This window comes from Solanum tuberosum, unplaced genomic scaffold (genome assembly GCF_000226075.1).
Source record: "Solanum tuberosum cultivar DM 1-3 516 R44 unplaced genomic scaffold, SolTub_3.0 scf00580, whole genome shotgun sequence".
NCBI classification, from domain to species: domain Eukaryota; kingdom Viridiplantae; phylum Streptophyta; class Magnoliopsida; order Solanales; family Solanaceae; genus Solanum; species Solanum tuberosum.
Window position 1 is genome coordinate 149,698 of NW_006239500.1, and position 12,797 is coordinate 162,494.

General features: G+C 32.3%; 1 protein-coding gene across 2 annotated transcripts; it reads left to right on the forward strand.

Annotated features, from left to right (window-relative positions):
• The first annotated feature begins 1,715 nt into the window (after positions 1-1,715).
• Positions 1,716-11,454, forward strand: LOC102590638 (scarecrow-like protein 13). Of its 2 annotated transcripts, XM_006365786.2 has the most exons (3): positions 1,716-1,874; positions 7,948-8,058; positions 9,427-11,454. In XM_006365786.2, the coding sequence occupies exon 3, from the start codon at positions 9,568-9,570 to the stop codon at positions 11,245-11,247; it is 1,680 nt and encodes a 559-aa protein (XP_006365848.1). In that variant the 5' UTR covers positions 1,716-1,874; positions 7,948-8,058; positions 9,427-9,567; the 3' UTR covers positions 11,248-11,454. The 2 variants fall into 2 exon arrangements, with proteins under 2 accessions (XP_006365848.1, XP_006365847.1); XM_006365785.2 differs by lacking the exon at positions 7,948-8,058.
• Positions 11,455-12,797: the final 1,343 nt, after the last annotated feature.

Below are 12,797 nucleotides of genomic sequence, written 5' to 3' on the forward strand. Positions count from 1 at the left end.
TAACTATAATCAGTCATAGTATCTATCGCACATATAAATATTAAAATATTTTTCATATCATAAATTAGTTTGACTAATTTATAAAATTAACCAAACACCCTTCGAAAGATTATTTAGTGGTAGCAAGTGAAGCGTACAAGTCAATTTTAGACATAGGGATGACCAATAGATAATTTCTTGCATAGTGTTTTCAATTTTTATAACTAATATAAATAAATAGGAAACCATAAGTCAAAATTGGCTCCTAACGAATATGTGACGCATCTTTTTCTAGTTGAAGATATATATAGAAAATATTTTCTCTATTTCATATACATAAAAGAAGATATGCATATATTTTATATCATATCATATTTTAAGAGATTGTTTGATTCAAAGATAAAAACTATGTTGGAATTGTCTTTTTTGTTTGTCATTTTAATAAGATGACACACAAAAAATTAATTATATTTATTCAAATTTAATTATCACATGTCTTTATTTAATTCACTATTTTAATATGTTCTTAATGAGTATGTTATACATTTTTTACATATTTGATTGGATCAGTGAAAGTGCCAAAACGACATAGTTAAACCCTATTACAAATGTTTAGATGGTAGAGTAAATTTTTTAGTTGGATTGTCTATGTGAAATTCCATGTCAAGTTTAAGTATTTATATATATGTTCAACTTTTGTAAAAATATGTATGTTATTACTATTAATTTTGAACATAATTAGTTATTCGACATGTGCGTGCAACAAACATGTTGATAATTAATCTAAATAAAAACAAAATTAATTATTTCATTTTACTTAAAAAGCATATTATGAATTGACAGGGGAGAAGTTTGTAACTCTTATTTTTGGATCTAAATATCATGTATCTTTATTTAATTCACTATTTTGATATGTCATCGATGAATGTGTTACATTATTTTTTACATATTTGATTGAATCATTAAAAAGTGTCAAAATAATACAGTTAAACTCTACCACAAGTGTTTTAGTGGTACCCATTTTATTTGAGATATTCATGTAAAACTTCGCGTCAACTTTAACTATCTACGTATATGTTCAACTTTATAAAAACATATACTTTATTACTATTAATTTAATATATAATTATTTATTTGACATATACGTGCAAATGCAATATATATGTTGAAAATTAATCTAAATAAATATAAGAACAATCATTTCACTCTACTCGAAAAGAATATAATGAATTGAAAAGGGAAAAAAGACAATCTCATAACTCATTTTCAATTATTATATTTAATTTAAATGTCATATGTCTTTATTTAATTCGTTATCTTGACATTTTATCAACAAATCTATTACACACTCTTTACATATTTATTTGAATCAATGACAAGTATCTAAATAACACAATCAAACTCTATCACAAGTCTTTAAATGGTACAATTCTTAACTATAATGATTATGTAAAAATTGATATCAATTTTAAGTATCTGTCATATGTATTCAAACTTGATAAAAACTTATACTTTATTACTACTAATTTGGAGATGAAAAAAAGAAGAAGACCAAATAAACAATGACTAGGAATTGACACTTCCCACGTGGTGCCATCAAACTGTGGTCTACACTTCTTTTTGTGGAGGGGCAGTTCAAGTAGTTATCTCCAAGAAACCAGCTCTTTATATTTCACAACTTTTTTTTTTTTTCTAAATTGTAAGATTTTTCAATTAATTTGTTTGTTGACTATATAATAAGCATAAAAAACTCTCAAAAACACTTTCATTTCTTCAGTCATCATAAAACAAAAGACCCCTTTTTTTTTACCTCTTCTCTTGTATTTAGCAGAAAAATAGAATCCCCTTTGGAAAATATCTTGAATTCATCAAAAAGATTCAATCTTTTTTATAAGGTTTGTTTTCTTTTCTTCTTTTGTTTATTGGGTTTCTTAAATCTTGATTTTATTTGAATATTAGTAGTTGGTGTTGTTTGATTTTGTATGGAGTTTTGATTAGTCTAATTAGTGATTTAACTGCTTATTATGTGTAAGTTCTTGACTTTGTTTATGGGTTTTGATTAAGTTTGTGTTTAGTGAATGAAAGGTTTGTTCTTTGCTTTACTGTCTTGAATGGAAATTTTCTGTTTCTGTATATATGAAGTTTGGAGTTACTCTTGTTTTCCCTTTTTTTGGTTGGTGGGGTGGATTCAAGATTTGAACTTTATGTGTTAAAAGTTTGAATTTTTATCACAATTTATTTGATTTATAATGGAGTTTTTAGTTGAATGCAAGCTTTTGACTTTGCTTATGGTTTAATTAAGTTTCTGTGTTAATCTTGCAATCAAAGGTTTGTCCTTTGCTTACAGTTCTGGATGAAAAGTTTCTGTGACTTTTGTATATATGAAGCTGTTCATTTGAAGTCCTTTTTTGGTGTGTGGACAAAGGCGGATTCAAGATTTGAATTTATGGGTTCAAGTTCGAATTTTTATCGCAATCTGTTTGATTTACTGAGTTTGAAATTTATTACTTGTACTTGTTTAGTGAATATTTTAACACATATAAGGTTTAAGCCAAAGCTACGGGGTTGAAATGAACTCGTAGTTTTGTGTGCTGCATCTGCTCCTGTTTGTGGGGGTGGGGCAGAGACGGAGCTACATGATCAGAACTCTGAAGGGGTTCATTTGAATCCCGTTAGTCGGAAGAATATACCATGCGAATAGAGTAAAATTTAATCCCCTTTGAATTAGGAAGCTTCTAGTGTATTGCGTGTTCAAATCTTAGGTGTGAGATTCTTGTCTTTTTTAAATTTTCCTTGTTAGAACTTTTTTCTTAATTCCTTTTTATTATGCTAATTCTCGCTCTTTATGTTGGTCGGTAAGAGGGATATTGATATTGGTCCCATAGTATTGATTCCTCACTTTTGCTTATGTTAATTATTCTTGATCTTTTTGTTTTGTCGATAAGATGGATGTCAATATTGATTCCTATCTTTTGCTTATGTCAATTATTCTTGATCTTTATGTTTGGTCGGTAAGATGGATGTCAATATTCATTCCTATCTTTTTATATGTCAATTTTGCTCTTAAAGCTGTAAAGTAAGTTTTTTTTTTGTCTTTTGAGTAGTCTAGTGGCGGAGACAAGATTTTCACCAAAGGTTCATCATCTACTTATATACATACAAAAAAAAATATGATAAAGACTCTCTAGCTATGACCCTGGAGTAGTCATTCATGTTTCTTCTTCATGGTATGAGAAAACATTTTAACATGAAAGATTTCTGGTCTGTGTTTCCAATTTTTTCGGAAGGGCTTAAATTTTCAGTATTTGTTAGAAACTTGGTTGTGAGTTTGTTGCTGATATTGCTAACACTTCATTACGACAATTTGATTGCTTGTGAATTAGAAAAATTGCTCGTGAATTAGAAAAAGATATGAGATGATTCGGCCTACACGTGCAAGATTAGAATATTATTCTAAGTTTCCCAATTCTGTAAAGTTAAATATCATATTTTAAAAAAATATATGATATGATTAGGCATACACGTGCAAGACTAGAATATTATTTCTAAAGTTTCCCAATTCCATAAAGTTAAAAGATCATAGTTCTCAAAAATATATGACATGATTCGGTATACACGTGCATTGCACGTGCAGAGAAACTGGTCTAAATAAAAGAAGAAGAATCATTTCACTCTACTCTATCACCTCAGATCATTTCAGTCTCTCACCGCCAAAAGAATATTGTTAACTGACAGGGCAAAACAAGATGACCAAATAAAGTATGACTAGGAATAGACACTTCGCACATTGTGCCATTAAACTGTTGTCTGCAATAGTGATATAGAGGCAGTTCAAGTAGTTGTCTCCAGGAAACCAGCCCTATATAACAAGCACCAAAAACTCTCAGAGACCATTTCTTCAATCTTCTCTTGTATTTAGCAGAAAACAAAAGTCTCTCTGGGAAAAATCTTGAATTCTTCAAAAAGACTCGATCTTGTTAAGGTTTGTAATACCATTTGATTTTATTCTTGCTTCTTCATAAACAAAAGACTCAATCTTTTGAAGGTTCTTTGATTCTTGTTTCTCGTTTACTATTGGTACTAGCTAATATTTTCTTTATTACTTCATTTAGTAGTTGAAGATGATGAATTAATCTTGTAGTGCATTAGCTGTCTTTGCTTGTTCTTTTCTTGAGGTGAGTTGGTTACATTCTATCTTTTTCAATTGTGTCTTTGCATATATAAAACTTAAATCATCATTGTTTTGCGAGTTTCATACCTAAAATGTCGGGTGTTCACGAAAAAACCCTTGAACTCGTGAAAATACACCCCGAAGGAATATGACAGGCTATATGAATATCATGCTCCAAAAGCTCTTCCAAAGAGTTCCAAGTGGTGGTACGCATGGAAACTATTTTGCGAGTTTCATATGTAATTTATCGAGTGTTCACAAAACCTATGAACTACCATGAACTCATTGTGTCACGTAAACTCATTTTTAAGACTTTTTTCATCTCCCATGTGCCTCTCAACAAGTTATTCTAAATATTTTGATACATATTCAATCAAGGGTTTTTAATCTTATGGGAGATATAGTCCATGGGTAACAGGAACACACAATAAACTAGTTTACGTATGAAATTTGCAAAATGATATAGATTAGGGGGATATTTAACTTTTTCATTCTAAACAGAAAGACCTAGAATAACATGCACTTTTTTCCCCCCAAAATTGAAATAATTTAATATTAAAGAATTTTAGCATGATATTAAACCCTAGCAACAATAAGAAGCACAAGAATCCATGAATCAAAGCTCAATTCGGAATTTTCTAAGTGCTTACCCGGGAAAAGAATCTATCACTGAGATCTTTGGAATTTTTTTTCTCTCCTCGAAGAAATCTAAAAATGGAGTATTGTGTGTTCAATTGAATTCAACTACAGTTAGTTATGAGGCTCTTTGTAAAATTACCCCTTATAACCATTTTCTCTTTCTTGGTAATATAATAATTAACCATCTTTATAGAGATAGAATTTCTAAGATCACCAATATCTAAAGATTTTGACCCTGTGGCGAAGGACTGGTTGTAGAATGTGAGATATAAATACCTGTGGAGTTTGTGAGCTGTAGTTGGATGTTTTGATTTGATGAACTGTCCATTGTCTTTGTGGTATTTGAGCTTAGATGAATGATAATAGCTTCATTTGTTGTTTACGATATCTGCTTATTAGAAATTTGGTTGAGTTTGTTTATGCGTGTGAATTAGAAAACTATGTGACATGATTTGGCATACACGTGCAATGCACGTGCAAGACTAGCATGTTGTTTCTAAGTTTCCAAGTTCTGTTTAAGATATCTGCTTATTAGAAATTTGGTTGAGTTTGTTTATGCGTGTGAATTAGAAAACTATATGACATGATTTGGCATACACGTGCAAGACTAACATGTTGTTTCTAAGTTTCCAAGTTCTGTTTATAATATTTGCTTATTAGAAATTTGGTTGAGTTTGTTTATGCGTGTGAATTAGAAAACTATATGACATGATATGGCATACACGTGCAACACTAGCATGTTGTTTCTAAGTTTCCCAGTTTTGTAAAGTTAAAGATAATATGTTTTAAAAATATATGACATGATTCTGCATAAACGTGCAACACACGTGCCGAGAAATTAGTCTAAATAAAAAAACGAAAAATAATTTCTTCAGCCTCTCGCCGCGGAATAGACAATTCCCATGTGGTGCCATCAAACTGTAGTCTACAATATTGGTGGAAAGGCAGTTCAATTAGTTATCACTAAGAAATGGTCCCTTTGTTTGACTATATAACAAGCACCAAAAACTCTCAGGGACCATTTCTTCAATCTTCTCTTGTATTTAGAAGAAAACAAAAGTCTCTCCGGAATAAAAAATCTTGAATTCATCAAAAAGACAAATCTTCTTTAGATTTGTAATACCATTTGATTTGATTCTTGCTTCTTCATAAAAAAGGCTCAAATCTTTTGAAGGTTCTTTGATTCTTGTTTCTCTTTGACTTTTGGTACTAGCTAGTTTTTGATTTTGTATGGAGTTTTGATTAGTCTAAGTAGTGATTTAATCATTTAATTGCCTATTAAATGCAAGTTCTTAACTTTGTTTATGGCTTAATTAAATTTCTGTTTCAATCTTGAAAATCAAAGGTTGTTTTTTGCTTTTTTTGAATGAAAACTATATGATATGATTCGACATACATGTGTAACACCCGTGCTGAGAAACTAATCTAAAATAAAGACAAGAATAATCATTTCACTCTACTCGGATAGAATATTGTGAACTGACAGGGGAAATGGCAAATAAACTATGACTAGTAATAGACACTTCCCCGGCTGTGTGTCTACAATGTTGGTGGAGGGGGGGTTCAAGTAGTTATCTCCAAGAAACCAGCTCTATATAACAAGCACCAAAAACTTCCAGAGACCATATCTTCAATCTTCTCTTGTGTTTAGCAGAAAACAAAAGTCTCTGGAAAAAAATATCTTGAATTCATCAAAAAGACTTGATATTTGTAAGGTATGTAATACCATTTACCTTGATTCTTTCTTCTTCATAAAAAAAGACTCAATCTTTTGAAGATTTTTTTATTCTTGTCTCTAGTTGACTATTGGTACAAGCATTAATTTTCTTTTATTACTTCATTTAGTAGTTGAAGATATTGAATTAATCTTGTAGTGCATTAGGTGACTTCTTTGATTGTTCTTTTCTTGAGGTGAGTTGGTTACATTCTATCTTTTCAATTGAGTCTTCCCTCAATCAGGTACCTAAACCAACTTCATTGATTATCACCTTTTTTTCCCCTTTGTTCTTCCCTTCATATGTCTGACCAATTAGAGGTCTACTTGCTGAAGAGGTAAGGAATGTCTTTCTCCCCACTGTGTGTGTGTGTTGTTTATCATATTCACCTCAGTTCATATCGACATAGGCGTAATATTTTGGTGAACGACTGGCCGTAGAATGTGAGATATAAATCAATATGGAGTTTGTGATGTTCTGATTAGATGAACTGTCCATTGTCTTCATGGTATTTGAACCTAGATGAATGATAATAGCTCCATGTGCTGTTTGTGGTATCTGTTTATTGTATTTTACACCGCACTGTTTTTACAGTAGCTGTGTATTTTAACTTGTTGTAGCAGCCAGCATGTCTAAAAGTTACTGATCTCAAAACTTGAAGGCATTTTTAGAAAATTATATGACATGATTCAGCATGCACGTGCACGCACGTGCGAGAAACTAGTCTAAATAAATGCAAGAGTAATCATTTCACTCTACTTGGAAAGAATTTTGTGAACTGACGGGAAAAAAAGGATGACTATACAAATATTCAAAACATGAAGGTGTTTTTAGAAAATTATATGACATGCTTCGCATACACGTGCACGCACGTGCCGAAACACTAGCCTAAATGAAAACTAGAGTAATCATTTCACTCTACTTGGAAAGAATAGTGTGAACTGACAAGGGAAAAAAACATGACCAAATAGACTATGAGTAGGAATAGAGACACTTCCCACGTGTTGCCAACAAACTGTGATCTACAATATTGCGGGATATCTCCAAGAATTCATCTCTATATAAGAAGCACCCAGAACTCTCAGAGACAATATCTTCAATCTTCTCTTGTATTTAGCAGAAAGCAAAAGTTTCTCTGGAAACAAAATCTTGAATTAAAAGACTTATTCTTTTGAAAGTTCTTTGATTCTTTCCCTTTGACTATTGGTACTAGCTAGATTTTGATTTTTGTATGGAGTTTTGATTAGTCTAAGTAGTGATTTAACTGCCTATAGAATGCAAGTTCTTAACTTTGTTTATCGTTAAATTAAGTTTCTGTTTTAATCTTGAAAATTAAAGGTTTGTTCTTTGATTTTTGAATGGAAATTTTCTGTGACTTTTGTATATGTGAAGCTGATTATTTGAAGTTTCTCTTTTTTGTTCTTTCCCTTTGGTTTGTGGCAGAGACGGATCCATGATTTGATGCTGATTATTTGCTTCCTACCTTTTTGTGTCGTCTTGCTCTTAATGTTGGGAGTAAGAGGTTTTTGTCTTCTGAGTAGTCCGGTGGTGGAGGTAGGATTTTAATTGAGGGGTTTGTGGTTTATTATCTATATATATGCATAAAGAAAAAAGTGTTATTTTCCAATGAATGGCCCTGTAGATCCGCCCCTGAGTAGGCGATTCTTGTTTCTTCTTCAGGGTATGAGAAAAAGTTCTATATATGTTGGATATGTTGTTTTCAATTTCATGAAAATAGTTTCTGTCTTTTCCTCCTCCTTTCGAATCTGCTAATTTCCCTCAAGTTAACATAAAATTGACCTCACATGTTAAAAGTCATTACTGTATTGATTAACTTTTCAGTAGTTAATGATCTGAATATTTCAAGTTCGTTTTTTCCGTCTATTTCATTTTTGCTTTTTTTTTTTTGGAGGGGGGTGCAGGGTGCAGGGTGGGGTTGTGAATTTGAAGATCTTTTTTTTTTGTCTGTATATTAATGGAAATTTGATGTTAGGCATAGCAATTATTCAGATATCTGAAAATTGGCTCTTTCTAGTACACTTTTCTATTTCTAAGAATGAATTTGATTTTAATTTTTAATACTTTTGTTGATAAGCTTGTGAATCTTTGGTAATTTTGTCACTTCATTTAATACTTTTTTTAATTACTTTATTTAGTAGTTACAGATAATGATAATGAATTAATTTTCATTAGCTGTCTTTCTTTCTTTTTCTTTTCTGGATGTGAGTTTGTCCCATTTTATCTTTTCCAATTCTGTTTCCCTCAATTTGGCATCTAAAACCAACTTCATTAATTATCGCCTTTTGTTTTATCCTTTGTTCTTTCCTTGATATGTCTGACTAATTACACATTCTGGTTTAGAGGTAAAGATTGTCTTTCCCCCACTGTGTCCGTGTGTGGGGTTTTATCCTTTTCACTTCTGTTCATATCGCCATAGGTGTATTATATTTGGTGAAGGGCCGTAGAATGTGAAATATAAATATTTGTGGAGTTTGTGGTGTTTTGATTTGATGAACTGTCCATTGTCTTCGTGCAGTTTGTTGTATCTGTTTATTGGATTTAACACAACACTGACTTTACTGTAGCCATGTATTTTAAGATGTTGTAGCAGGTTACCTGCTTTTCTCGAGGTTACAAATCTCACTATTTGTTGTAGCGTAAATTCTTTTTTACACTGTCAGTCTATAGAAATTTGTTATTTTGCTGACACTTCTGATTCATACACTGTGATAAGAAGATGTGGATGCCCTCTTACTTGTGTTGGTGTGTCTTTTTCCGTCTGGTATACGTTGAGATTTTACATTTTTTGTTCTTTGAAAAGCTTCTTGGTTCTTTTATGAGAAATCTCCTGTTAGCTTTACTGCATTTTACCAAATTCTAGTTTCATAAAGTATACTGATTCATGATTGTTTTTATTGGCAGATTTTGTTGGTTATGACATTCGACGTATCTGCTGAAAGCTTCTGAGACTTTGTGACTACTTTTAACGAAGAGACTACGATAGCTTGGAGCAGTTGTTCAGCATCTTAGCCAATTTGAAGAGAGTGTGTGACTGATCCCAAGATGCACACATCCCAGATACCTCAATCATCGGGCGGAGTTCACAAGTTGTGCCATCAGCCAACGACAAACTTTGAGCAATATTATAGCCCTTACCATGTAGTTAACAACAATTCCAGTGATACTAGCAGCTCGGGGACACAGCTCTCTTATCAGACACAGAATGAAAAGTTTTTCACTCTGGACTCACTGCCTGATGCTGGTTATGTCAGCTATGATTCGCCTCCTGCTGTTAGTGTCTCGTCCAACTGGAGTCCGTTCTCTCCTCAGTGTTCTCAGTCGTACATCTCGGATCAGCACCATTCCTCAGACAACACTTATGGTTCACCTTTGAGCGGGTGTTCAGTAATTAATGATGGCAATGAACTGAAGCATGTGCTAAGGGAGATGGCGAATAATTTGCTAGGGCCTGGTTCTGATATTGATGAAGACAGCAGTTGCTCTTTCAATGGTGAGGTCTCAAAACCTTCAAAGTGGAATCGAGTATTGGAAATTGCACCGAGCTTGGACATGAAAGAGCTGCTTCTTGCCTGTGCTGAAGCAATATCGGATGTCGAAGTCACAGCTAGAGATGCTCAGATGAATGTCTTAGGGCAAAAGGTATCGGATGCTGATGTCACAGCTAGAGATGTTCTGATAAATGTCTTAGAGCAAAAGGTATCGGTTTCCGGGGAACCTATGCAACGATTAAGCGCATACATGTTGGAAGGACTCAAAGCAAGAATATATTCTTCGGGAAGTACCATATACAAAATGCTCAAGTGCAAGGAACCAACTGGTTCAGAATTGATCTCTTACATGCAAGTCCTCTATCACATCTGCCCCTACTACAGATTCGCTTACACATCCGCCAATGTTGTGATTGAAGAAGCCATGAGAAATGAGAGCAGAATCCATATAATAGATTTTCAAATTGCACAGGGAAGTCAATGGGTGTTCCTTATGCAAAATCTTGCTCATTGGCCTGGTGGACCCCCTTCTGTCCACATCACAGGTGTTGATGATTCCCAATCAGCTCATGCACGCGGTGGTGGACTTCACCTAGTAGGTGAAAGGCTAGCAAAAGCTGCTGAATCATGTGGAGTGCCTTTTGAATTCCATGCTGCTGCTATATCGGGCTGTGAGGTTCAGCTAGAAAACCTTCAAATTAGACATGGAGAAGCCTTGGCAGTTAACTTCCCGTACGTGCTGCACCACATGCCAGACGAGAGTGTAACCACTGCAAACCATCGAGACCGTCTACTCAGACTGGTCAAGAGCTTGTCCCCGAAAATAGTCACCCTTGTCGAACAAGAATCTAACACCAACACTTCTGCTTTCCTTCCAAGATTCCGTGAAACTCTGGATTACTACACCGCAATGTTCGAGTCAATTGATGCAGGTCGCCCGGGGGATGACAAGCAAAGGATCAACGCAGAGGCGCATTGTGTGGCACGAGACATTGTCAACATAATAGCATGTGAGGGGTCCGACAGAGTGGAAAGACACGAAGTTTTTGGAAAGTGGAGTATGAGACTTACAATGGCTGGATTTACTCCATGCCCTTTGAGTCCATCAGTTGGTGAAGCCATCAACGGTGTGTTGAAAGAGTTTAGCCCAAATTATCGAATTGCAGAGAACAAAGGCGCGCTTTATCTTGGATGGAAGAACAGAGCTTTAGCGACTTCTTCAGCTTGGAGATGACTGTCGTCTAAGATGTAAATCTCTCCCTACATGATCTTGATATGTTTACCTTTTTGATTTTACGAGATGTAGGACAAACGAAAATCTTAGGCGTGTACATGTCAACATTGGAAATAAAATAGTGAACTTTGAAATAGAATTGTGCATCTTCACATTTGTGGACATGAATTTAGCAGAAAACATCTAAACAAAGTTAGACATTGGAAATGTTCTTGTCTCTTTTGCTTTCTATGTTTTATCTCTTTTTTTATTTATGAGTTGTATCAATAATTGCATCAAGGCTTACTAGTTGTGTCAAACTACAAAGTAGTAGTGATATCATATCAAGTTTGATTCTTTGGTTGTCCTGTAGATCCTATATCTATCTATATGCAGGGGCGGCTCTAAGGCATGGCCAGTGAGGCCATTGCCTTAGGCCTCAAAAATTTGAAGGCCCCAAATTATTTAAATTATTGTTATTGATTTTATTATATATTAATATAATTTATATAAATAAAAATTTTATGGTATATTTTTTATTATTATTTCTTTGAGAGTATTTTTTATCAATAAATTCATAAAATCTCATAATCTTTTCACCTCATTATTTGATATCTTTGTTTTAACTTCCGATTTTAAATTTTATCCTTTTTATATAGGAACTAAGTTATATATGTGATAACATAATGATTTTTTGTTTCAATTTTTTCTTAAACTGCGTGAACACGAAAACATTCATGCACAAGTTTCCTTTTCATTTTAATTTAATATATTATATGAAAGTTTTATAATTTATTTTAGATATTCACCAATAAGTGCTACTTAATGGAATGAATTATATCATTTAAATTGATCAGAAACTTGATAAGGAGGTGTATATATTTTTGTTATTACTATCGATACTCAAAACCTTAATAATTAACTTTAATTTAATATATTATATGAAAGTTTTATAATTTATTTTAGATATTCACCAATAAGTGCTACTTAATGGAATGAATTATATCATTTAAATTGATCAGAAACTTGATAAGGAGGTGTATATATTTTTGTTATTACTATCGATACTCAAAACCTTAATAATTAACTTTAATTTAATATATTATATGAAAGTTTTATAATTTATTTTAGATATTCATTAATGAGTGCTACTTAATGGAATGAACTATATCATTTAAATTGATCATAAATTTGATAAGAGGTGTATATATTTTTCTTACTATCCATACTCAAAACCTTAACTATTAACTTTAATTTAATATATTATATGAAAGTTTTATAATTTATTTTAGATATTCATTAATGAGTGCTACTTAATGGAATGAACTATATCATTTAAATTGATCATAAATTTGATAAGAGGTGTATATATTTTTCTTACTATCCATACTCAAAACCTTAACTATTAACTTTAATTTAATATATTATATGAAAGTTTTATAATTTATTTTAGATATTCATTAATGAGTGCTACTTAATGGAATGAACTATATCATTTAAATTGATCATAAATTTGATAAGAAGGTGTATATATTTTTCTTACTATCCATACTCAAAACCTTAACTATTAA

Bases quoted from the DNA above. Each gene is read 5' to 3' on its own strand.
- LOC102590638 (XM_006365786.2), top strand. From the start codon at position 9,568: ATGCACACATCCCAGATACCTCAATCATCGGGCGGAGTTCACAAGTTG.